Below are 23,021 nucleotides of genomic sequence, written 5' to 3'. Positions count from 1 at the left end.
CCCCAACCCTTATTCTAACTCCAACCCACACTAGGGACTGGAAGAAGGACACCAAAACCAACCTACCGATCTCCACTGCACAAGTAGAGTAGTGGTTAGAGCATAGGACTCCCACCCAGGAGACCGGGGTTCAAGGCCTCGGTGGGGATGACTTTATGGGACTATACCCCAAACCTCCACACGTTCATCCTTTCACTCCAATCTTTTTATCCCTTAACTTTGCCCAGAAACAGAAGTTGAACCAATTGCAGCAAAATAGCTAACGTTACAGGAATCATCAGTGTAACTGCTTTAGCCACTGACCGCTACCATTAATGATATGGAAGTTGCTGCTAGTTGTGGTGAGCTCATGAGCTAAGTGGCTATCCTGCTCTTATTGTGCTGGATTCACATTGGAAGCAGTGGAACTGATGTGTCCAGGCGACAAGACCTATCTTAAGGGGAGACACCCCAGGTGAATAGGAAAAAAAAAAATCCTGAATAGGTATCACCATCAAACTCCCCCAGTTTGTTAGGTACATTAAGGAGCATCTTTTTTGTATTACAAGTTTTCTGAAATCTTATGGATAAATATATATGTGTATATATATATATATACATATATATAAATATGCAAATTAGGCATTATATGCGCTAAATATGCGCTAATTTGCATAATTTCGGGACATCAATTTTTTAAACTGGTTCAAGCCAGATTCAAAATTATTGTTTCATTTTGTTCACATATCCCTATTCAAAACTTTGTTCAAGGGGGATTTTTGATATATCTTTTCTTCACTTCAGAAATCATAAAATACTGTCAACAGTCATAAAAAGACCAATTTTCGCCATGTTTTAGGGATAAACTGTTATATAAATCAGGCTATGAATGAAATTTAAAAAATCCCCCTTGGCCAAACCCTTCAGAATATGGATTGGAACAAAACTGGAAAGTTAGGTGTATGTAGGTGCTACTCAAGTGGTGGTTTTGATGTCCCTAAGATGAGAAATAACTCATTTTGAGAAAACGGGCTTTGAACATTTGTATTGTTAAAAACCATACATTTGCATTGTAAACCAATATTTACAAACACAGTATCCAATCACATCATTAGTAACAACATTACACAACATCTGAAAACACATAGAAACTGAAAACTGAATAACACAGCATGTTGTGGATTCAGAATAGTCCAGGAGTAGACATTTGTATAGAGAAGCAAGACCTGTTTAGTTGGAAGCCCACTCACCACATCAAGGTACAGGCCACGAGTGGGATGTTAGTAAGACAAGACTAGAGACGAGACGATGTTAGTAGGGAAGAGAACATTCCCTTTTAGAAAGCTTGTATTATTTTGTTAAACAGATCATGGACAAAGATAGACACATTTGACGAGGACATGCATGAGAAAACAGATTATCTAACTTTTTGTGTTTTTTTTAAGCGTTTTACATGGAGAAAACATGAATGAATGAATGAAGAGTAAGCTGATTCATAAATACACAGGACAAGATGTGGTAAACAATGCAGGGTAAACACCAATAGAAGCTAAATATAGATTGCCAAACAAACAAGTGATATAACCATCGTCAAAAGCAACACCATAGGAGACATCAAGCTACGCCGTCATAGGTCTACAGAGTCACTCCTCAGAGGGCACCACACTAGCTATCCACAAAACTGTTCTAGGCAGCTAGTTTGTAGAACCCACTCAGCTGCAGTCCACAAAACTGTCCTAAAACCACAATATGTTCCTGGTGCGCATGGGGTTGTCATCAGTGAAGCAGACTACCCCATATTGCCGCCTTCATGTTGTCCACTGAACGCTGGTTATTGAGAATTATTGTAATAATTCTCAATAACTGTAATAATTTTGTAACATTTTGCATTTATTGGCAGTCAGCTTACCTACCTCTGGGTCCACATCTGCATATGCCTGCCTAATCTGCTCTCTGCTTCTGTGCAAGGACTCCAGACATCTCTCTATTTCAGCAACTGAAATTAAAACAGTTTATTTGGTCAGTTTATGGATGCATGTAGAAATGCCACAGGTAGAGAGAGGGAGACTACTGTGCATATGTATAGGCTTCTGATATTGGCTAAAGAGAGAGAGAGAGAGAGAGAGAGACAGAGAGGGAACACGTTTCAATAGCCTACCTGTCACCCTCTTGTCATGTTTCTGATACGTTTTCAGATGAAGCCCTGGGATCCAACACTTTACTAATCTTTTGGAGAGCTGCATACCCCAACCCTAACTCGTGCGCTAAGAGGACCATTCTCACATTGACATCAAATGCAACATCATTCCTAGTTGTATCATGAAGCCGAGTCGATGTGTAGACACTTTTGCGATAGCCATTTCTCACAAAGACTGCACTCTAAGAGCAAAGTACTACAGAACCCACTATTCTGAGGATCTATGTTAATTTTAAGACCAGTCCCTGCACAATTAGGACAAATCAACCCAGTTATCAGCTCATTCAAACGCGCCGCATCTCTCTGCTGCTCACTGGACATGCTAACGCTAGCCTCATCTCCCTGCTGCTCACTGGACATGCTAGCACCGGCTAATGACAACTTGCGCGAATAGGCACTTTATATCTCATAAATGTAAAACTTTCCATTTAGTTTCTCTTGTTTTCTGTTCAACCTTGTGGGCAAACACTGTTGTCGTTGTTGCTTATTACATTTAGAACGCTTTACAGACAGCATTGTTTGGATTAGATATAAGGAAGTGGAAACATGTCACATGACGCGCTGAACCAATCACGTTCTCAGAAATCAACAACAGCCAATGAGATTTCACGGTTAGCATCAAACCCGCCTTTGTATTTCCACGATTGGTTGCCGATACAAATGAAACTATCAGGTTTGGTTGCGATAACATTGTGCACGAGAGCCAGATCTTTCAAACGATACCCGGCATGACCGGGTCCAAACGAAAGAAACGCTGCGAGACGTTCCGAAAAAAGACTAACTTTTGGTGATTTTAGGAAGAATCTACAGACGCAAACAGACTAAATGAAGTAAAATAAACATCTAAATGCGTATTTTTGATGTTTTATTTCCACTAGTATGAAAGAAGACATGTTATGGAAGCAAACTAGCACAAAAATCTCAAATTTGACCAGGGCGTTGAAAAACGATGTTTTCACCTACCGTGTCTCCCCTTAATTTATCAGATATTATTTCATGTCATTTCAATTTACAGCTATTTCAGTGGCATGATTAGCTTCCGTCCTACCAGTCCTGAACAGAAACAAGCCAGCCACACACATAAGCCAGGCTGAACCTGGCCTGGTTGTTTTTTTCTGTCCTGTTTGCAGGAAAAGGTGCAGACCTATACCGACCGCATACTGAAGGAGAAGGAGCAGGCCTGGGTGGATGGAGCTGAGCCTGAGCTCAGGGACGGCTGCTACCAGAGCCCCTTGGCCATCGATGTTGTTCAGGTACAGTACACGCTCACTGCTTTCCTTTCAGCAAAAGTAGTGTTACAGTACAAGTTGGCACCTCACAGGAGTGCAGTCTAGTTCTTTTGGCAATATGGAAGAGTTTACTATTCTAACAACATGTCTATTCTATTCCTGTAGTGTATAGATAGTAATGTCAAATCAGCAGAGGTCGTCCTAGGAGGCAGGGATTGTGTGATGTGTCCCTGCTCAAAGATTTTCTCAACAGGTATTTTAATTGCTTTGAGTTGCATAATGTTGCACACACATTTTCAATAATCAGGGGAACACACATTGTTTTCCATGGGAAATGTAACTTTTTTTTTTTTTGTTAGCATTTTAGCTGACACATTTTAAAACACCCTTGCAGGTTCAATGATTTCCTGGAAAAAGTTCTAACTAAAAGCAAGAACAAGGGAAACAGCAGAGCTGTAGTAATGGCAAACCTCATCTGTGTTGAACAATTCAGGTATGTTTTACTTTGTGATAATAAAAGATAATAGAATAAAATAAAATAATGTAAATTATAGTCATTAATGTGATATCCATGTTTCTAGGGACTATATTGAGAAAAAGACAGATCTCTTCCCAGGAGATGAAGGAATGTTGTTTGTCCATAGTTACGGCTGTGAAAACCTCAAGCTATAGATTTATATTAAGCCCCATACACATGGAGCTCAAGGTAATGCACACACATCCAATTTAATCTCCAGTGCTTTTTGTCGCTGCCCTATGAAGTTAGGCTTGATAAAACCAGTTCAGTGGTTATCTCTCCACTAGGACTGACTTGTTCTTGGCATACAGAACATGTGGCACCTGCTAATTATTGTGCTGATCTGTGTTTGTGTCTCCCTTCTCACCCAACAGCCTCAGTACTGCAATCTGGGAACAGAGAACTGGTTGAAGAAGGAATCTGTGTTTGAGGAGCTGTTGGGGGGAATTCAGAAACACATAGAGGATCTCAGGGGCCTAAGTGACTCCTGCCATCAGGTACTGATTGTCAGGTGTCTGACAAACAGGTCGATTGGCAGTTAGAGAGGCTGATTGATAGAGAATCCAGCATAAATAGTTTGCAGTATACAGCAATTAAATTAATATCTACCAACGAATGCTTACCTTTATTGATACTGAAGACTTACTCAAGGCTCACAGTTCAAATACAGATGGACTGTTTGCCATGATAGCCTCACATGATGACCTTTACTGTATATGCTTCCCTCTGGCCCACAGTGACAAACATGTTGCTGCTCTGCTGAAGCTCAAGTCTAACCTCAGTAACGCTGACAAGACCAAGGTGAAAAATGCCTTCCTGGATTATAAGCAGGAGTCCAGGTCCGATGGGGAAAGAGCCTTTTTCTCCAAAGTAGTGGTCAGATGGGAGCTGAACCCAGCTTACTCTCATTGCTGTATCTCTAGTATTAAAAGCTAGAGTAGCCTACTGGTGTTTTAAAATTGAAAAATGCAGCCGCAGTACTGTATGTTTAATGTGTATTGTGTATATGTGTATACTATATAAACATATTAAATAAGTAATATTACATTTACAGAAAACAAATATATATTTCTACAGTCAGTTATGGTGCTGCCTATTATGCACAGCTCTGAGAGCACTCAACTTTAAATAAATTGGTCATCATTTATGTAGTACCCATGAAGCTCTTTCACCATGTTCTGATGATGATAATATACTGTAACATAATTTATGTAATTATATATTTTAAGTGATCTCCATCAAAGACTAACACAGGCTACATTTCTTGCTCAGAATCAGGATGTGTTCACACCTTTTCCCTTTACAATCAAGGATATCCTGAATAGAATCCTCTTGATCAATAACTGAGGTGAACAATTCCATAATCTTGTTGCTACACTAGTTGAGGAAATTTGGTGGAGGTATTTGTCTGATTTGTTTGCCTGTAATAATAATAATAAAAATAATAATAATAATTTATTTGTATAGCACCTTTCATACAAATAAATGCAGCTCAAAATGCTTTACAATAGAATTTTAAAGCACAGTGCTTCACATAAAAATAGACAAAATGAACAAAAAGCAGGAAAATTAAGATAGAAGATAGAACACAAAATATAAAATAAGGTCCAGTGAAATACAACTTTTTTTTTTTAATCTTGCCAATTCAATATCACAAAGCACCAAAATTACACAAATTTGTAGTCTCTTCGCCCCACAGGTTACACAATAATATAATTGGCAATGGTTCCAAACCTAGTAAAAAAGCAAAATTCGCCCTGGACTTCGAGAACATTTAACACAATACCCATCGACGTGTCAATATTTCTTCTCAATCTTGGTTAGGTGTGACCCAGTCTGCACCTTCCTATCAGACTTGTAATTAGAATATTTAACTTATTTCCCTTAATTGTCCAAAATACCTTAAATTTGTTGTCTCTTCAGGTCACACAATAATACAACTGATCAATAACTTTGATATGATATTGATGATATTTGTTACTGTCAGATATTGGGAAAGTTATTGATCTAAACCGTAATAAATATCATTTTTATTGATTTCTTCAATTTTTATAAATTCCTAATCAATTACTCCTGAAAACCAAAGGTTGTCATAGATAGATATACATACTCCTAGAATGTAAAATTGGTTTGAGATGTTTCTCTCAGTTATTGATTTATTTCCTGATCATGATTGTACTTTTACCGCAGTCCCTAAAATTCTGAATGTGAATGTCTTTTTAATGTCCAATATGAAACCAACTTTACCTCGGTTGATATCTATAGGTATTGTGTTCCATAGCTTTGGGCCAAAATTGACAAAGGCTGCACTCCCGATCTTCTTCCAACTGTTGCTGGGAACTTCTAGTAAACCAGCAGTGGATGATCGCAGTGTTCTTAAAGGCACATAGTTGACAAGAGAGTTAGCAATGTAGCTTTGCCTGCCCTTGGTTCTGGTTAATAGTCAAGCTGCAGAGTTTTGAATGAGCTGAAGCCCCTCAGTGTTTTTTGGAAGGAGACCATTGAAGAGTGCATTACAGTAGTTGAGTCGGCTTGAAATAAAAGCATTCATCCATTTTTCTGCATCGGTTTGATTTATAAATGGTCATACTTTAGCTATGTTTTGAAGGTAGAAAAATTAGGTTTTTGTCACCTTGTTAATATCGGACTTGAAGCTTAGATCTGAATCTACTGTAGACTTGTAACCTCAAGTTTAATCCAGGATGTCCAGATTTTTAAACAGCATTTCTCTTTTTGTTTTATCAAAAAGGGCCAATCAGTAGGATTTCAGTTTTGCCCTCAGTTTTGCCCTCGTTTAGCTTTAAGAAGTTATTGCTCATCCTTTTATTTATTGCTAGAAGACAGGTAGTAATGGAGTTTATAGCTGCAGCATCATTTGGTTCAGCAGAGATGTACAGTTGCGTCTCATCTGCATAACTATGGAAACATACTTGGTGCTCTCTAATGATATCCCCGAGTGGCAGCCTGTACTGTATAGTGAGAATAGTAATGGACCAAGGCAGCTCCCTCGTGCAACCCTAAAGCTGGTTTAACACACAGTCAGAGAGACCAACCAGCCTTTCAAGATGATTGATTAGGATATCATGGTCGATCATATCAAACACTGCACTTTGGTCTAATAAGAATTGAGACCTTTGCATCAGAATTTAGTCTGATGTCTGATGCATCGAGGTGAAAAAGAACAACATGACAGTGGTGCTATGCTTTATTGATTTCAAAAAGGCATTTGACTCAATACACATGTGTCATGATGAAAATCCTTAAGGACTATGGTGTGCCCCCCAATTTACTTCCGGCCATAGGGAACATGTATTCAAACACAAGGGCAAGGGTTGTGATGCCAGACGGCAACAGCGAGGATTTTGACATCATGGCGGGAGTGTTACGAGGGCACTGCACCCTTCCTCTTTATAATAGTCCAGCCATATAAGCCCGTCGAGGATGTCTTGAAAGGCCAGGAGAAAATACTTTAATGATGATAGGCAATGATGATAGCAAAATGACCACTGATTTAGTTATCATACAAACAAAGGTATAATGCCCATATAAATTGCCCCTGTGGCAGTAGCATTCTCACGTTAGAATTCGCGCGGATACGATGACTAATTGAATCTATCAGGCACCGGTGTTGGCACATGTGGCCTATAAAAAAAACAAGGGTAACTGCACATATTGAGCGACATGGCAGATATGAAGAGGAAGCGTGTGATAGCGTTCACCAAAGAATAACTAGTGATCATGCTGGACGAGGTGGAGCAACCGAAGGCCGTCCTGTTTGGCGGCTACCAGTAGGGCCTATGCACAACTCCAGTAGACTACTTCCTGAAATTAGACATGCTTCTCTATTTCCTGTCCTACACTTTGGATGAAATGATTATTCAGGAATTCCTGAATAATCATTTCATCCAATAGTGTAAGACAGGAAATAAAGAAGCATGTCTAATTTCAGGAAGTAGCCTACTGGAGTTGTGCATATAGCCCATTGAAGAAGGCTGCATGGGCGAGCATTGCAGCGCTTATGGCTGCTTCCACTCCTGGGCCACCCAGGGAGTTGACAGTCGTCCGCAAGAAATGGCAGGACTTCGCCAGTCAGGCCAAAAGCCGGGGGGCGGCAGTGCGCCGAGAGGCAGAGCACCGTGCCTTCCCTCACCCCGGAGGAGGAGAAGGCCCTATCGATCATCAGCCTCACAGCCTCCCAAGGCATCACTGGTGGCCTTGATTTGGAGTCTGGAGAGGGCCCCTCCAACATCCAGCCCTCAGCTGAATCACCCCAAGCCTCCCAGCCCTCAGCTGAATTACCCCAAGCCTCCCAGTCCTCTGGAGAGGAGACCCCAGCGCAGTCAGACTGCTCCACCCCGTCGACACGCTCTCCCCCCACCCCCCACGCACCCCATGACGTCCCCCCCCCGCCCCCCGTGAGAGGCAGCTGAACACCACAGATGAGAGGTGCGACTGCAGCGAGGAGCTCCTGGAGGTGGGGAGGCAGAGGCTGGGTGTGCAGCGTGAGAGGCTGGACCTGCAGAACAGGCAGCAGGCCCTAGCGGAGGCACAGTTTGTGTGGCCCTCCATATCAGTGCCCATCATTCTGCCAACTCCAGGTAGGCTAAGTGTGTATTTTGTATACTCTGTCTATTCCCACACTGCATGCATTCCATTCAATGTCGCTAATTGAATTTTCCCCCCTTGCAGATGATGCAGATGCCTGAGACACACTGCACACACTCACCACACACACTACATACACTTACCACACACTGCCCACCCACTACAGTACACTGCGCGCACACACTACATACACTCACCACACCACTCATCCTTCCTACGTGTTGCTACCTTGTCGTGGTGGGAAGGCTTGTGTGCCTCCATGACCATGAAGGCTATATTGGTGGGGGGTCACCCCCCAGCAGGTTCAACCATGCCGGGCAGGTTCAGGGTAGAGGCCAGACGAAAAGCAACACCTGGCCCTCCAGGTTGGGGGCTGGGCATGGGTCTAACAACCCCACCCCGGAAAAAGACAGCCTGTTACAGGACAAAAGTCTTAAGAACAAACCTGGCCATGTTTTTTCCCAACCAATATTAAACAAGTTCCCTTTATCCTGTATATTTGTCGTTTCTTGCCACATTACAACAGTAGAGGTTTTGAAGAAGGCACACAATATAACAAACAGCATTTGTAAGATCACTAAATACCGTGAATCTGTTAGCAAAGTACACTATAAGGACAACAGTATTGGGCCACCTACACATTACAACTTTCATGACATCCCATTCTAAATGAATAGGCATCATATGGAGTTGGTCCCCCCTGTGCAGCTATAACAGCCTCCACTGTTCTGGGAAGGCTTTCTACAATATTCTGGAGCATTTGTGAGGATATTTGACTATTCATCTAGATGGCCTCATTGGATTAATCAATTCGCCAGAATATCTGTCTGACAATATATAAAGACAGCCAGAAAAGTCATGTCATCAAATTAGCCCTTTACATAAGAAAATGTTGTTGTTGTTCACAAAGTGGATTATATTAGGCTATGGATAGTCCGTATATGTTGCTTGGCTCAATAAAAAAACAACATTCCCATGATGTGTTCTGTAGGCTCCATAACATTATTTTCATCATTCAAGTTAATTGTATTTTGTGTACACTAATGATGTGAATCGCGCAGGTAGGATAGATAGATGTGCGCTGTATTGCAACTCTCCTTTTTAAAAGTGTAATTTTGCTCTAATCGAGCTAAAACTATAACGTGATGAACGGAGCGCATCGCCAAGGGACAGCTTACGATGGGGTCCGACCGCCCTTCGTAACGTATCCCTTGGCTGTGGCATACCTTGGCTAAGAAGGCTCTGGGAAACAGCGCTTCGGCTCCAAGGGAGGCTAACGATGTATCTTCGGAAGGTACATCGTAAGGGCGATTTACGATGTACCTTGGGTGGAGCTGTTTCCCAGAGCCTTCGTAGCCAAGGTATACCTTGGCTTAAGAAGGTTCTGGGAAACGAATCGCCACCTAGAGGTGGACCTAACGACGTTCTTAAGAAGCACGTAGCGCTACGATGCCTTAACGATGCCTCTGGGAAACGCGGCCCTGGGCTCTTGGGTCAACTCAATGGAGCAGGGCCTCAAAGGCGCTCACGTGGAGAACACTAAACGGCTAAGCTCCACTTCTTCAACGCCACTGTGGCCGTTCTCCTGTATGGCTGTGAGTGCTGGATCCTGAGCCACCCTCTGCAGAGTGGATGACCTAATGATTAGTCTGAGGTCACTGATTATTTTAGTAAGAGCAGGGAGCTGGGCGCTGTTCCAGGATATACAGTAGTAATACACCCTCTTCTTCCTAGCCATTTGTCTATTTGCAGCGCATCCATTGCTGCCAGTGATGTGAATAATTATAATTCATTAAAATGAAAAATAACGTCATAAGTATAATTTTGTAACATTTTGATATTGTCGGAATGCCCCTATAATACTGGCCATTGGTACTGTATGAGGCACAGCAGATCAAACTTAAACATCACAAACATTAACTGAATTTTCTCTTGGAGCAGACTGGCTGGCTTGTTTCTGTTCAGGACTGGTAGGACAGAAGCTAGTCTGAAATAGCTGTGAATTGAAATGACATGAAATAATGTCTGATAAATTAAGATAGGTCTTGTTGCCTGGACACACCAGTTCCAAAACGTAAACAACAGCGTTTGTTTAGCTACATATAGACTAGAGGAGTTTCGCTCAGCATAGACGGTAATCTCTGAGAATGTCCCACGTGGGAGTCCAATGCTCTGACCACTACTCTACTTGTGGAATTTAGGTAAGGCATAGAAATGTTGGAGTGAAAGGATGAATGTGTGGAGGTTTGGAGTATAGTCCCATAAAGTCATCCCCACCGGGTCTTGAACCCTGGTCTCCCGGGAGGGAGTCCAATGCTCTGACCACTACTCTACTTGTGCAGTGGAGATCGGCAAATTGGTTTTGGTGTCCTTCTTCCAGTCCCTAGTGTGGGTTGTGGTTAGAATAATGGTTGGGGTTGGGACATGATCTGACCTATAAGGCTGGAGTGAAAGGATGAACATGTGGAGGTTTGGGGTATAGTCCCATAAAGTTAAAGTCATCCCCACCGGGAAAAGCGCCTACCACCTGGTCCGGATTCGTGACGGCGATGAGTGGAAGACGGCGTTCAAGACCCCCCGTGGCCACTATGAATACTTGGTGATGCCCTTTGGCCTGACCAACGCCCCCTCGGTCTTCCAGGCTCTCATGAACAATGTGCTGAGGGACATGCTGGACATCTTCGTGGTCATCTACCTCGACGACATCCTGGTGTTCTCCAGGAGCGCTGAGGAGCACGTCCAGCATGTCCGCCTTGTCATCCAGTGTCTCCTGGAGAACCGCCTTTTTATCAAGGCCGAGAAGTGCACCTTCCACGCCCCCTCTGTGGAGTTCCTGGGGCTCATCGTGGAGGGTGGACGGACTCGGCCTGACCCCCGGAAGGTCAAAGTTGTCGTCGAGTGGAGCCAACCCACTACCCGGAAGCAGCTGCAGTCCTTCCTCGGCTTCGCAAACTTCTATCGGCGATTCATTCTGGACTACAGCCGGGTGGCCACGCCCCTCATCGCCCTCACCTCTTCTCTGCGCTCTTTCTCCTGGACACCTGCAGCCAGTGCCGCCTTCACTGACCTGAAGAGGCGCTTCACCTCCGCACCGGTTCTGGTCAACCCTGACCCCTCGAGGCCCTTCGTCGTGGAGGTGGATGCCTCGGACACTGGCATCGGCGGCGTCCTCTCGCAGCGGTCAGCAGATCAGAGGATGCACCCCTGCGCCTTCTACTCCAGCCGTTACACCCCCGCCGAGGCCAACTACGACATCGTAACCGGGAGCTGCTGGCCGTTGTGGAGGCCTTCCAGGAGTGGCGGCACTGGCTGGAGGGCGCAGAGCACCCCGTCACCGTCTGGTCAGACCATAAGAACCTGACGTACATCAGGTCGGCCAAGCGGTTGACCTCCCGTCAGGCGCGCTGGGCCCTGTTCCTCGGGCGGTTCGATTTCACCATCACGTTCCGCCCAGGATCCCAGAACGGCAAGGCTGACGCACTGTCTCGACTTCATGCAGCGGGGGAGGACCCGACCACTCCGGACACCATCCTTCCGTCCTCCCGGGTCATCGGTGTGGCAACCATGAATGTCGAGGCAGTGGTCAGGAGGGCCCAGCGCACCCAACCTGATCCCCGGACCAGTCCACCTGGCCGTCTCTTTGTCCCGGATGCCATCAGGACCCAGGTGATGCAGTGGGGTCACGCCAGTCACTTCGCCTGCCACCCCGGAGCCCGGCATACCCTGTCCTTCCTGCGCCAGCGGTTCTGTTGGTCCACCATGCTCGCGGACGTCAGGGAGTTCGTCTCTGCCTGCCCCACCTGTGCCCGCAGCAAGGCGTCCCACCGGCCTCCGTCGGGTCTGCTGCAGCCCCTACCTGTGCCCAGTCGCCCGTGGTCTCACCTCTCCGTGGACTTCGTGACCGGTCTCCCCCCATCCCAGGGCAACACGGGCATCCTCACTATCGTGGACCGGTTCTCGAAGTCCGTGCGGTTGGTGGCCCTGACGAAGCTTCCGACCGCAGCGGAGACGGCGGAGCTGCTCACCGCCCATGTCTTCCGGTTGTACGGGCTCCCCCAGGATGTGGTTTCCGACCGTGGACCCCAGTTCACGTCAAAGGTGTGGCAGGCCTTCTGTACTGGGATTGGGGCCACGGTCAGCCTCTCCTCTGACTACCACCCCCAGACCAACAGGTAGGCAGAGAGGGCCAACCAGAGCCTGGAATCGGCGCTCCGCTGCATGTCCTCCCTCCATCCGGCCTCCTGGAGCAAGGACCTGCCCTGGGTCGAGTACTCCTTGAACGCCATGGTCAACGACTCCACCGGCCGGTCGCCCTTCGAGTGCACCCTGGGGTACCAGCCACCCCTGCTCCCGCTCCAGGAAGTCAACGCTTCGGTGCCATCGGTCCAGGCACACCTCCGTTGATGTCGTCGGGTCTGGACTTCTGTGCGCTCGGCCCTGCTCCGTGCCACCGCATGGGCCACTCGGAACGCCAACCGACATCGCTCCCCAGCCCCTGAGTACCAGGCTGGCCAGCAGGTCTGGCTGTCCACTGCTGACCTCCCCCTCAATGTCTCCTCCCAGAAGCTGGCGTCCAGGTACATCGGGCCCTACCCCATTGACCGGGTCATCAACCCCGCCGCTGTCCGGCTGGTCCTCCCTCACTCCCTCCAGCGCGTCCACCCAGTGTTCCACGTCTCCCGGGTCAAGCCCTATGTCACCAGCGGCCTGACGCCTCCGGCCCCTGCTCCACCCCCTCCCCAGCTGGTGGACGGTCACCCTCAGTGGGCGGTGCGGAGGCTTCTGCGGGTCCGCCACCGGGGCAGGGGATTCCAGTACCTCGTCGACTGGGAGGGGTGTAGCACCCGATAATGTAATAATCAACCGATAATGTAATAACGCCTGATAATGTAATAAAGGTTTGACTTAAGTCCATCGAAAATGTAATAAAACCTGATAATGTAATAACTTAACCAATAATGTAATAAAATGTCCTGACTGATAATGTAATACCATTTTTCTGATAATGTAATACCTTATTACATTATTGGTCAAGTTATTACATTATCAGGTGGGTCTTTTTTTTTCAAAACTGGTAATGTAATACTTGACTGATAATGTAATAATTTAAAAAGTGAATGAATAATACTGTTAGGGTACTTTGTGGTATACTTTAGCGTACTTTGTGGTACTTGTGGTATAGTTTGGTGTGTCTCATGATACATTGCAGTATACTTTGGGGTGCTTTGAGGTACTTTGTGGTATACTTTGGGGTACTCTGTGGTATACTTTTCAGTACTTTGCAGTACTTTGTGGTATACTTTGGGGTACACAGCAATACTTTGCAGTACTCTGCAGTATACTTTGGGGTACTTTGAGGTACTCTGCGGAATACTTTGAGGTACTTTGTGGTGTGCTTTGGAGTACTTTGCGGTACTTAGTGGTATACTTTGGGGTACTTTGTAGTACTTTGCAGTACTTTGCAGTACTTTGTGGTATACTTTGGGGTACTTTGAGGTACTTTGCGGTACTCCGCGGAATACTTTGAGGTACTTTGTGGTGTGCTTTGGAGTACTTTGCGGTACTAAGTGGTATACTTTGGGGTACTTTGTAGTACTTTGCAGTACTTTGTGGTATACTTGGGGTACACAGCAATACTTTGCAGTACTCTGCAGTATACTTTGGGTTACTTTGAGGTACTTTGCGGTACTCTGCGGAATACTTTGAGGTACTTTGTGGTGTGCTTTGGAGTACTTTGTGGTACTTAGTGGTATACTTTGGGGTACTTTGTAGTACTTTGCATTACTTTGCAGTAAACTTTGGGTACTTTGTGGTATACATTGAGGTACTACTTTGCTGTATACTTTGGGGTACTTTGCTGTATACTTCGGGGTACTTTGGTATTTTGCAATATTTTGCAGTACTTTGCGCTTTACTTTGGAGTACTTTGCGGTACTTTGTGGTATACTTTGGAGTACTTTGAGGTACTTTGTGGTATACTTTGGAGTATTTTGAGGTACTTGGTGATTAGTAGGGCCCTTCAAAAAGGGGTTCAGTATTTTATCTTAACCTATATAGTAGGAGACAGGATTTAATTTAAGACATAGATTTAATAATATGAATTGAAAGCAAAGTGTATGAGGCAAATTATGTGAGGCTGCTGTTCATCAACTATAGTTAAGAGCTGCTATCCATTGACTATATTTCAGATTGCAATACCATACCAACTTCTTATTAGCATGAACTACCCTTTATCCTCACATGTCACCTACCTCTCCAGAGCACATGAGACAAATGGATGGAAGTGAGGTCTGAAGATGTGTTTATGGGGAAAACCAATGAGGTGCACACAATAACTGACATTCAGTGCCACATTGCCCGTTTGTTTATACAAACTTTTTATCATGTTATTCCAGTTTTTCGGATAGCCATAGATGTTTTAAAAATCATAATTGCACTAGCCTACACAGGCATTACATTAATGAGGACAGAATTAGTGAGGACAGAATTTAAGGTAGGCCTACTCTATAAATCCAGACAGTACCAGCACCTTCAGGCCACATTTGTGGACAAGCCCATCCTGAAGCTAATCAAGGATGTCCAGACCAGACACCAGATTGATCTTGTAGATATGAATAGATGGAAAGTATGGTATGGCAAAGCCACATAAAGATATATTCTAATGGTGCCAGACATCTTCAGTAGATATTTCTGTCTTAAGCAGCTGACAGGGAAAGGTAGCAATGAAATAGCCAAACAAACAACCACATTTATATTAAACATGGTCCTCATACAGTAATCCAAAATGACCAAGGTGCTGAGGGAACTCATGCAGTAGCTTAAAGTAAAGATCAATGAAATTTCCCCTTATCATCCACAAAGTCAAAGAAAAGTAGAGAGTATGCATCGAATATTGCATAAAAATATGTTGTATGATCTAGGGAACTTAGAGGGTGAAGGAGTAAACATAGCATATTCAAGTCAAAGTTGTATCGGTAACATGCAACATACCCTGACAATGAGCAGTGATGTTTCCACTAGCTGCTAAATATGTACACTAGGCAAAGTAAAAAGGAGAAACGTACTATACACACCAAACATATAAATATGTAAACCAACTCCAAAATATAAAATATTTATTAATGGAATGAAATAAAATGAGCTGAGATGACATATGAAATTGGACAGTTCACCTAAATAGAGAAGTATACATATGGATCTAGAGAGAGTAAATGTATGTATATTCACGTTTATTTACAGAATGTAGATTTTTATAATCTAGCAGGTATAAATATACAGTGCTGTTGTGCAGAGTATAGTACTGAGTTAAGGACAGAGATGAGCAGAGTGTACTCATTCCGGATGTGGATGGTCTGAAGGTAGAAGCTTCTTCTGAGCCTCTGTGAGTTGATCTTCTTCAGTAGGCAGTACCTGAGCAGAGAGAAGAGGCTGTTGTCCGGGTGGCTGGGATGTTTCAACATTCTCCTGACCTTGGTCCTGCAGCGCCGTGTGATGTCCTGGAGGTGTGGGAGATATGTTCTGCTGACCAAACACTCTCTACAGTGACTTGTCCTGCATGATGTTGCTTCCATAGCATGTTGGTAGTGTTGATGTTCTCAGTCAGACACCATCTCAATCATGCATATACAGGAATGTTTGTTGTCCATGTCTGGTGATCTGTACATCAATATACTGTACTTGTAAATACACTGTCTCCACAGGGGTCCTACTGCTGTTCAGGCAATTGGCCGCTCCTGCTTCCTGCTAGTCCACTAGAATCACTTTCATCTTCCTGCTTCCTGCTGTAGTCCACTAGCATCTCCATTATCTTACTGACGTTCAGGTGGAGGTTGTTGTCCTGACAACATTTAGTTTGGCATGCCACCTCCTCCAAGTAGGCCTTCTCATTATTGTTGGAGATCAGGCCTACCGCAGCTGTGTCATCAGTGAATTGATAATTGAGCTGGAATTGTAGGTAACTATGCAGTCGTGTTTGTACAGAGGATATGAAACAGCCCAGTGTTGAAGGTGAGAGGGTGACTTTCTCCAGTGTTTAGGGTGAGAGAAGATGATGCCCACTCTCGCCCCCTGAGGTCTGCCCATCAGGAAGTTGAGGATCCACCTGTGCAGGAAGGGTTTAATCTCCAATCTCCATCCTGCGTTTGGAGATGAGTATGGGGAGTTATGGTATTGCAATCTGAAATATAGTCGATGGACAGCAGCCTCACATAATTTGCCTCATACACTTTGCTTTCAATTCATAGAATTAAATCAGTTCCTGTCTCCTACTATATAGGCTAAGATAAAATACTGAACCCCTTTTTGAAGGGCCCTACTAATCACTAAGTATCTCAAAGTACTCCAAAGTATACCACAAAGTACTCCAAAGTATAGCGCAAAGTACTCCAAAGTATACAGCAAAGTACCCCAAAGTATACAGCAAAGTACCACAAAGTACCCCAAAGCATACTGAAAAGTACCTCTGTATACCACAAATTACCACACATTACTGCAAAGTATGGGTAAGTACCTCAATGTATACCACAAAGTACTTCAAAGTACTCCAAAGTATAACGCAAAGTACCCAAAGCTTACTGCAAAGTACTGCAGAGTACCGCAAAGTACTCCAAAGCAGACCACAAAGTACCTCAAAGTATTCCGCAAAGTACCGCAAAGTACTGCAAAGTACCCCAACGTTTACTGCAAACTACTGCAAAATATCAAAGTACCTCAAAGTACCCCAAAGTATACTGCAGAGTACTGCAAAATATTTGCTGTGTACCACAAAGTATACCACAAAGTACTGCAAAGTACTGCAAAGTATACCACAGAGTACCCCAAAGTATACCACAAGTACCACAAAGTACTCCAAAGCACACCACAAAGTACCTCAAAGTATTCCGCAGAGTACCACAAAGTACCTCAAAGTACCCCAAAGTATACTGCAGAGTACTGCAAAGTATTGCTGTGTACCCCAAAGTATACCACAAAGTACTGCAAAGTACTACAAAGTACCACAAAGTATACCACTAAGTACCGCAAAGTACTCCAAAGCACACCACAAAGTACCTCAAAGTATTCCGCAGAGTACCGCAAAGTACCTCAAAGTACCCCAAAGTATACTGCAGAGTACTGCAAAGTATTGCTGTGTACCCCAAAGTATACCACAAAGTACTGCAAAGTACTGCAAAGTACTACAAAGTACCCCAAAGTATACCACTAAGTACCGCAAAGTACTCCAAAGCACACCACAAAGTACCGCAAAGTATTCCGCAGAGTACCTCAAAGTACCCCAAAGTATACTGCAGAGTACTGCAAAGTATTGCTGTGTACCCCAAAGTATACCACAAAGTACTGCAAAGTACTGCAAAGTATACCACAGAGTACCCCAAAGTATACCACAAAGTACCTCAAAGCACCCCAAAGTATACTGCAAAGTATCATGAGACACACCAAAGTATACCACAAGTACCACAGCGTACGCCAAAGTATACCACAAAGTACCCTAACAGTATTATTCATTCACTTTTTAAATTATTACATTATCAGTAAAGTATTACATTACCAGTTTTGAAAAAAAAAGACCCACCTGATAATGTAATAACTTGACCAATAATGTAATAAGGTATTACATTATCAGAAAAATGGTATTACATTATCAGTCAGGACATTTTATTACATTATTGGTTAAGTTATTACATTATCAGGTTTTATTACATTTTCGATTGACTTAAGTCAAACTTTTATTACATTATCAGGCGTTATTACATTATCGGTTGATTATTACATTATCGGGTGCTACAAGGGGTATGGCCCAGAGGAGCGCAGCTGGATTCCCCGGTCCCAGATCATGTCCCCTGTCCTCCTCCGGGACTTCTACCGGGCCCACCCGGACGCACCAGGACGGTCCCCGGGAGGTTCCCGCTCGGGGAGGGGTCCTGTTACGGTTTCACCTCCACACACGCCCCCCTCCTCCACCTCTCCACAACCCTCCACCTCTGTGCCTACCTCACACGCCCCCTGCAGCTCGGCACAGGCACTGCGTGCGCTCCACCGACACAGCTGAAATGAGTTGAGCTGATGGGCGAATGAGCTTACGGCCGGATCACTGCACACCTGCTGCCACCTTCTCATCAACCCCCTCTGCCTACAAGAAGCCGGTTTCTCCAGCCATTCATCGCCAGATCTTCCCTAAGAAACACCTGGCAAGTATCATTCAAAAACATGTTAAACTCTCGATTTCAAAGACAAGAAGCTCACCGAGGGGATAATTGGTGTCTGTTGGTGTTCTGACATAAAATCGCCGCAAAGTGTGAACCCTGTAGGGTTTTATTGATCATTTTATGAAATCCATTGACTTGTATTGACACGACCGTTGTAGATGTGTAGATCAATCCGCAGAGGGGATTCAGGAAGCGGAACTACTTACGGTAGCTATTGTTATTGTTTATGTTGCTAGGTTACCTAGTTTGCGGAAGTTTACACATGTATGTGCTGCGATTAAATAGTTATATGCTAAAAAAAAAAAAAAAAAAGCCTTTCCAGATGAACTAGAATCTTACTTCATGGCGAATTATGTCAGAAGGCCAACAAACACCTCAGTGAGTTTCTTGTCTTTGAAATTGAGAGTTTAACATGTTTTTTGAATGATTTTTCACTGTGCCCACCCACATCCACAACCAAAACGGTGGTAGAGCAATTATCAGACTTTCTCAGAAGTCCTAGTTGTCAACTTTTTGATCTGAACCATTTCATATGATCATAAGTAACCTTAAAACAGGGCTAAACATGATTTTCCCCTTTACTACTCCTTTAACTGCCCTATGAATCTCTCTTTGTCACACAGAGGACACGCGCGCGCAGACACACACGCACACACACGCGGGAGGGAGGAGAGAGAAGGGTGAGGCAGAGAACGAGAGAGGAAAAGAGAGAGAACTTCACTCCTTTATTTCTCACTCAGGAGTGTGTAGGCGGAGTTAAAGTCCCAGTTAACCAAAATCAGAGATTTGCTTGAAAACACATTCTATGTGTTAGTGATGCATTGCTGATAACATGTAAAAATGGGATGAACCATGTGTAGTACTGAATTGTGAAGTTAGACCAGTTTTGTGTTTTTAACCAGTTTTGATTTCCGGATTTTCTGGGCGGGCTTAAAACGGGTACCGGATGACGTAGAGCGGCGTTCTTAGCATATCCCCGCCCTAACACTATATAAAGCTAGAACGGATTTGAATCTCCGGTTTTCCTGCTCAATCTTGAGTCTAGAATTAGCTAGTTTTAACCAACAGTCTAGAATTAGCTAGTTTTAACCAACAGTCTAGAATTAGCTAGTTTTTCTTAGTTAGCAATGCCTATGCATAAATCTAAACGAAAATGCATCCTTCCTGGATGCCAGCAGGAATGGGATGATAAGGTCTGCTTCTTTCACTCCCGAGTATGGGAGTGAGAAGCAAATGGTTAGCATTTTTGAAGAGCCATGGTGTTACAGAGTCTGTCACCGCTAGCGCCCGCCTCTGCAGCAAACATTTCACTCCCGAAAGCTTCTGCATTTATAATATGAGGCTTTTGGGTTTCACGGACTCACGACTGGTCCTGGTGAATTCGGCGGAGCCAACCATCTCCCTCCCCGGCCTCCATTCTCCTCCTGTCGCATCAACCTTTGGTGCCGACACCGCTGCCTTGTGTGCTTATAGCTTATTAACGTTATAACGTTAGCTAGGTAACGTAAGCAATAGGAAAATACACTGCTATTAATATACAAAATATGTCTTGACATGTATGTGGTAATGTCAGCTATGATGAATTATGTAATCTTAGGAGGAATTATAGCTAACATTAGCTATGTAGCTTGTTTCAGATGGGAGTGTGTATATAACCTTAGTCTAGCTAACAGCTAGCAGCACCGACCAGGCGACCACCCACCAAATAACGTTACGGATGATATATTATGACTATAAGCGTTAACTATACAGAAACTGCCTGCCATATTTGTGGCACCTGATGTGCGTATGGGTTCACCGGTAATGGTTACAGTATATTTCTCCAGCGGGAGACCGGGAGACGGGAGCGAGGGGGGTGGTTAGTTAGACCAGCTGCAGCTGGAGAAAGACGCACCCTCTCCCAGTGAAGCGGTGCTCGGCGGCTACTGGCTGAACATCCCAGTTCTGTTGGATATGTTGCGGGAAAGTTGAAGCCGAGTGCTCGTCGGGACAGACTCATCCACTCTCGTTGGCAATGTTATGTGTGAGAATATTCTCACACATAACATTGCCAACGAGAGTGGATGAGTCTGTCCCGATTATCAACTCCGGTAGTGTACGCTTCTTCGCGCTATCAGCGCTGTTCAAGCCAGTGACTAAAAGGTACATTTAAAACAACTTTTTCCATTGATCCCAAGGGACGACAGGATCGCCTGTTAGGGATAGGAATGGGTCCGGAGGTGGCAGGGAGAAAATAGGGACAGACTCGTACATTCCTCGTTGCCTGTTTTTGTATTTTGCATCTAAGGGCAGTAACACTGGCGCGTTGGTATAGAGTAGCTACAGTTTTACCTGTGTTGTTTGTCAGGAGGTAGGTTAGGAGGAAGCATCTGTGCGTTTGACTCATTAGACAAGTGTAATTTCAACTCCTCTCTGTTTTCACAAAGCTGTGACTTCCTACCACAAAAGAGAGTGCCAGTGTGACTATGCAGACCAGAGAACGGTACTATTTGACAGGTTCTTCCCTCCACACCCCCTCCCCACGCAATTGGGTGTGGCTTCGGTGCCTCCAGCAGACACGCCCCCACGGTCTCAGACCAGAGAATGCTGCTGATTTTTAACCGATTTTGAAGCCTTATTTTATATACTTAGCGACATTTTTAATCACTCAGATTTGGCTGGGTGGTTAATGACATGTTTTCCTGTGGTGTGTGAAGCTCATAACAAAAATTTGAACTGGGTTAACTGGGACTTTAAGAACATATCAGGAAGCTTGTCCTCAGGAAGTTAGATACAAGGTGAAACTGGAGCAGCGGATCGTTCTTTAACGGAATATCGCCTCGAGTATTGTCGATACCGGAGGAGGACCGGAGCCGTCACAAGCATGGCCTACCTGCCATTATTTAGCGCGGAGACTTGGACCCTCCTGGCCATCCTCGTCGTACTTACCATTGTGTAATAAACAGATTAGCCGTGCGTGTGCGTGTGCGTGTGCGTGTGTGTATATATATATATATAGCCTATATATAAAACATAATAGTGAAAACCCCAGTCATTCTGGACCATTGTTGGTGATCATTGATCATGAATTGTTAAGGATCATTAATTGTTTTTTGGTCGTGTTTGTGTACCAGGTACGGGCGCTGGCCCTACGGTGTGTTTGAGAAGCTGGGTATCCCCGGACCCCAACCAGTTATGTTCTGGGGAAGTATTCTTAAACACCACCAGGTCAGAGCCGTGTGTGTGTGTTTCCCTCATCTCACCTCAATCTGCTTGCTGCTGAAACGTTGGTTACTTACTAGATACTTTACTAGATTCTGCCCCAACACAGTCCCTTCAGAGATTCAATGATGTACAGTGGGGTATTGTGTGTAGATTGATGAGGAAAAAAATAATTTAATCCATTTTGGAATAAGGCTGTAACATAAAAAAAAAAGGAAAAAGTGAAGGGGTGTGAATACTCTGATGTACATCATTGAATCTGCTTGGTCCAGTCACATGATGCCCTGACCTCTGTCTGCACAGGTCCACTACGTGGCAGACCTGCAGTGTGCCAGAAAATATGGTAAAGTATTTGGGTGAGTTGGTTAAATGACGATAACAGTGTGTCTGTGATAGCCTGTGTGTGTGTGTGTGTGTGTGTGTGTGTGTGTGTGTGTGTGTGTGTGTGTGTGTGTGTGTGTGTGAGTGAGAGAGAAGAAGAAGTGTGTGTGAGTACAGTAAGTGTGTGTGTTTGTTGTGGTCTACAGGCTGTATGAATTGAGGAAACCGATGTTGGTCATCAGCGATCCTGCCATTCTCAGGACCATCCTGGTCAAGGAATGCTACTCCCACTTCACCAACCGCCGGGTGAGAACTACACTCGAACTGTAGAACCTTGCCAGGAACCCACTCTAGAACACTACACTAATAAAATACCCATCTAGAGCCTCCAGAATGCCATCTTGTATCCCAATTCTAGAACCTTACTCTAGAACCATTTTGTTTTTACAGAGTGGGTGAGACGGTTGAGATATAGAAAGCTACTAGAGGGTGGTGTTGAGGTATTGAATGCTTCTAGAAGATGGTGTTGAGGTATAGAATGCTACTAGAGGGTGGTGTTGAGCTATAGAATGCTACTAGAGGGTGGTGTTGAGGTATAGAATGCTACTAGAGGATGGTGTTGAGGTATAGAATGCTACTAGAGGGTGGTGTTGAGCTATAGAATGCTACTAGCGGGTGGTGTTGAGGTATAGAATGCTACTTGAGTGTGGTGTTAAGGTATATAATGCTTCTAGAGGGTGGTGTTGAGGTATAGAATGCTACTAGAGTGT

At 44.4% G+C, this 23,021-nt stretch overlaps 1 protein-coding gene across 1 annotated transcript in view; it reads left to right on the top strand.

Moving 5' to 3' along the window:
* Window positions 1-5,700, top strand: part of LOC311309258 (tumor necrosis factor alpha-induced protein 2-like) — a gene marked incomplete at its 3' end in the record, with an annotated part of 36,367 nt that extends 30,667 nt beyond the window's left edge. The window contains exons 11-12 of the mRNA XM_084438441.1: window positions 4,660-4,761; window positions 5,622-5,700. Coding sequence (XP_084294567.1) covers window positions 4,660-4,761; window positions 5,622-5,700 — 181 coding nt within the window. The remainder of the gene's footprint in view (window positions 1-4,659; window positions 4,762-5,621) is intronic.
* Between the last annotated feature and the right edge of the window lie 17,321 nt (window positions 5,701-23,021).

This window comes from Borostomias antarcticus (assembly GCF_949987555.1).
Source record: "Borostomias antarcticus genome assembly, chromosome: 5".
NCBI lineage: Eukaryota > Metazoa > Chordata > Actinopteri > Stomiiformes > Stomiidae > Borostomias > Borostomias antarcticus.
Note: the sequence above shows the minus strand (reverse complement) of the source record. Positions and strands in the feature narration are given on the sequence as shown.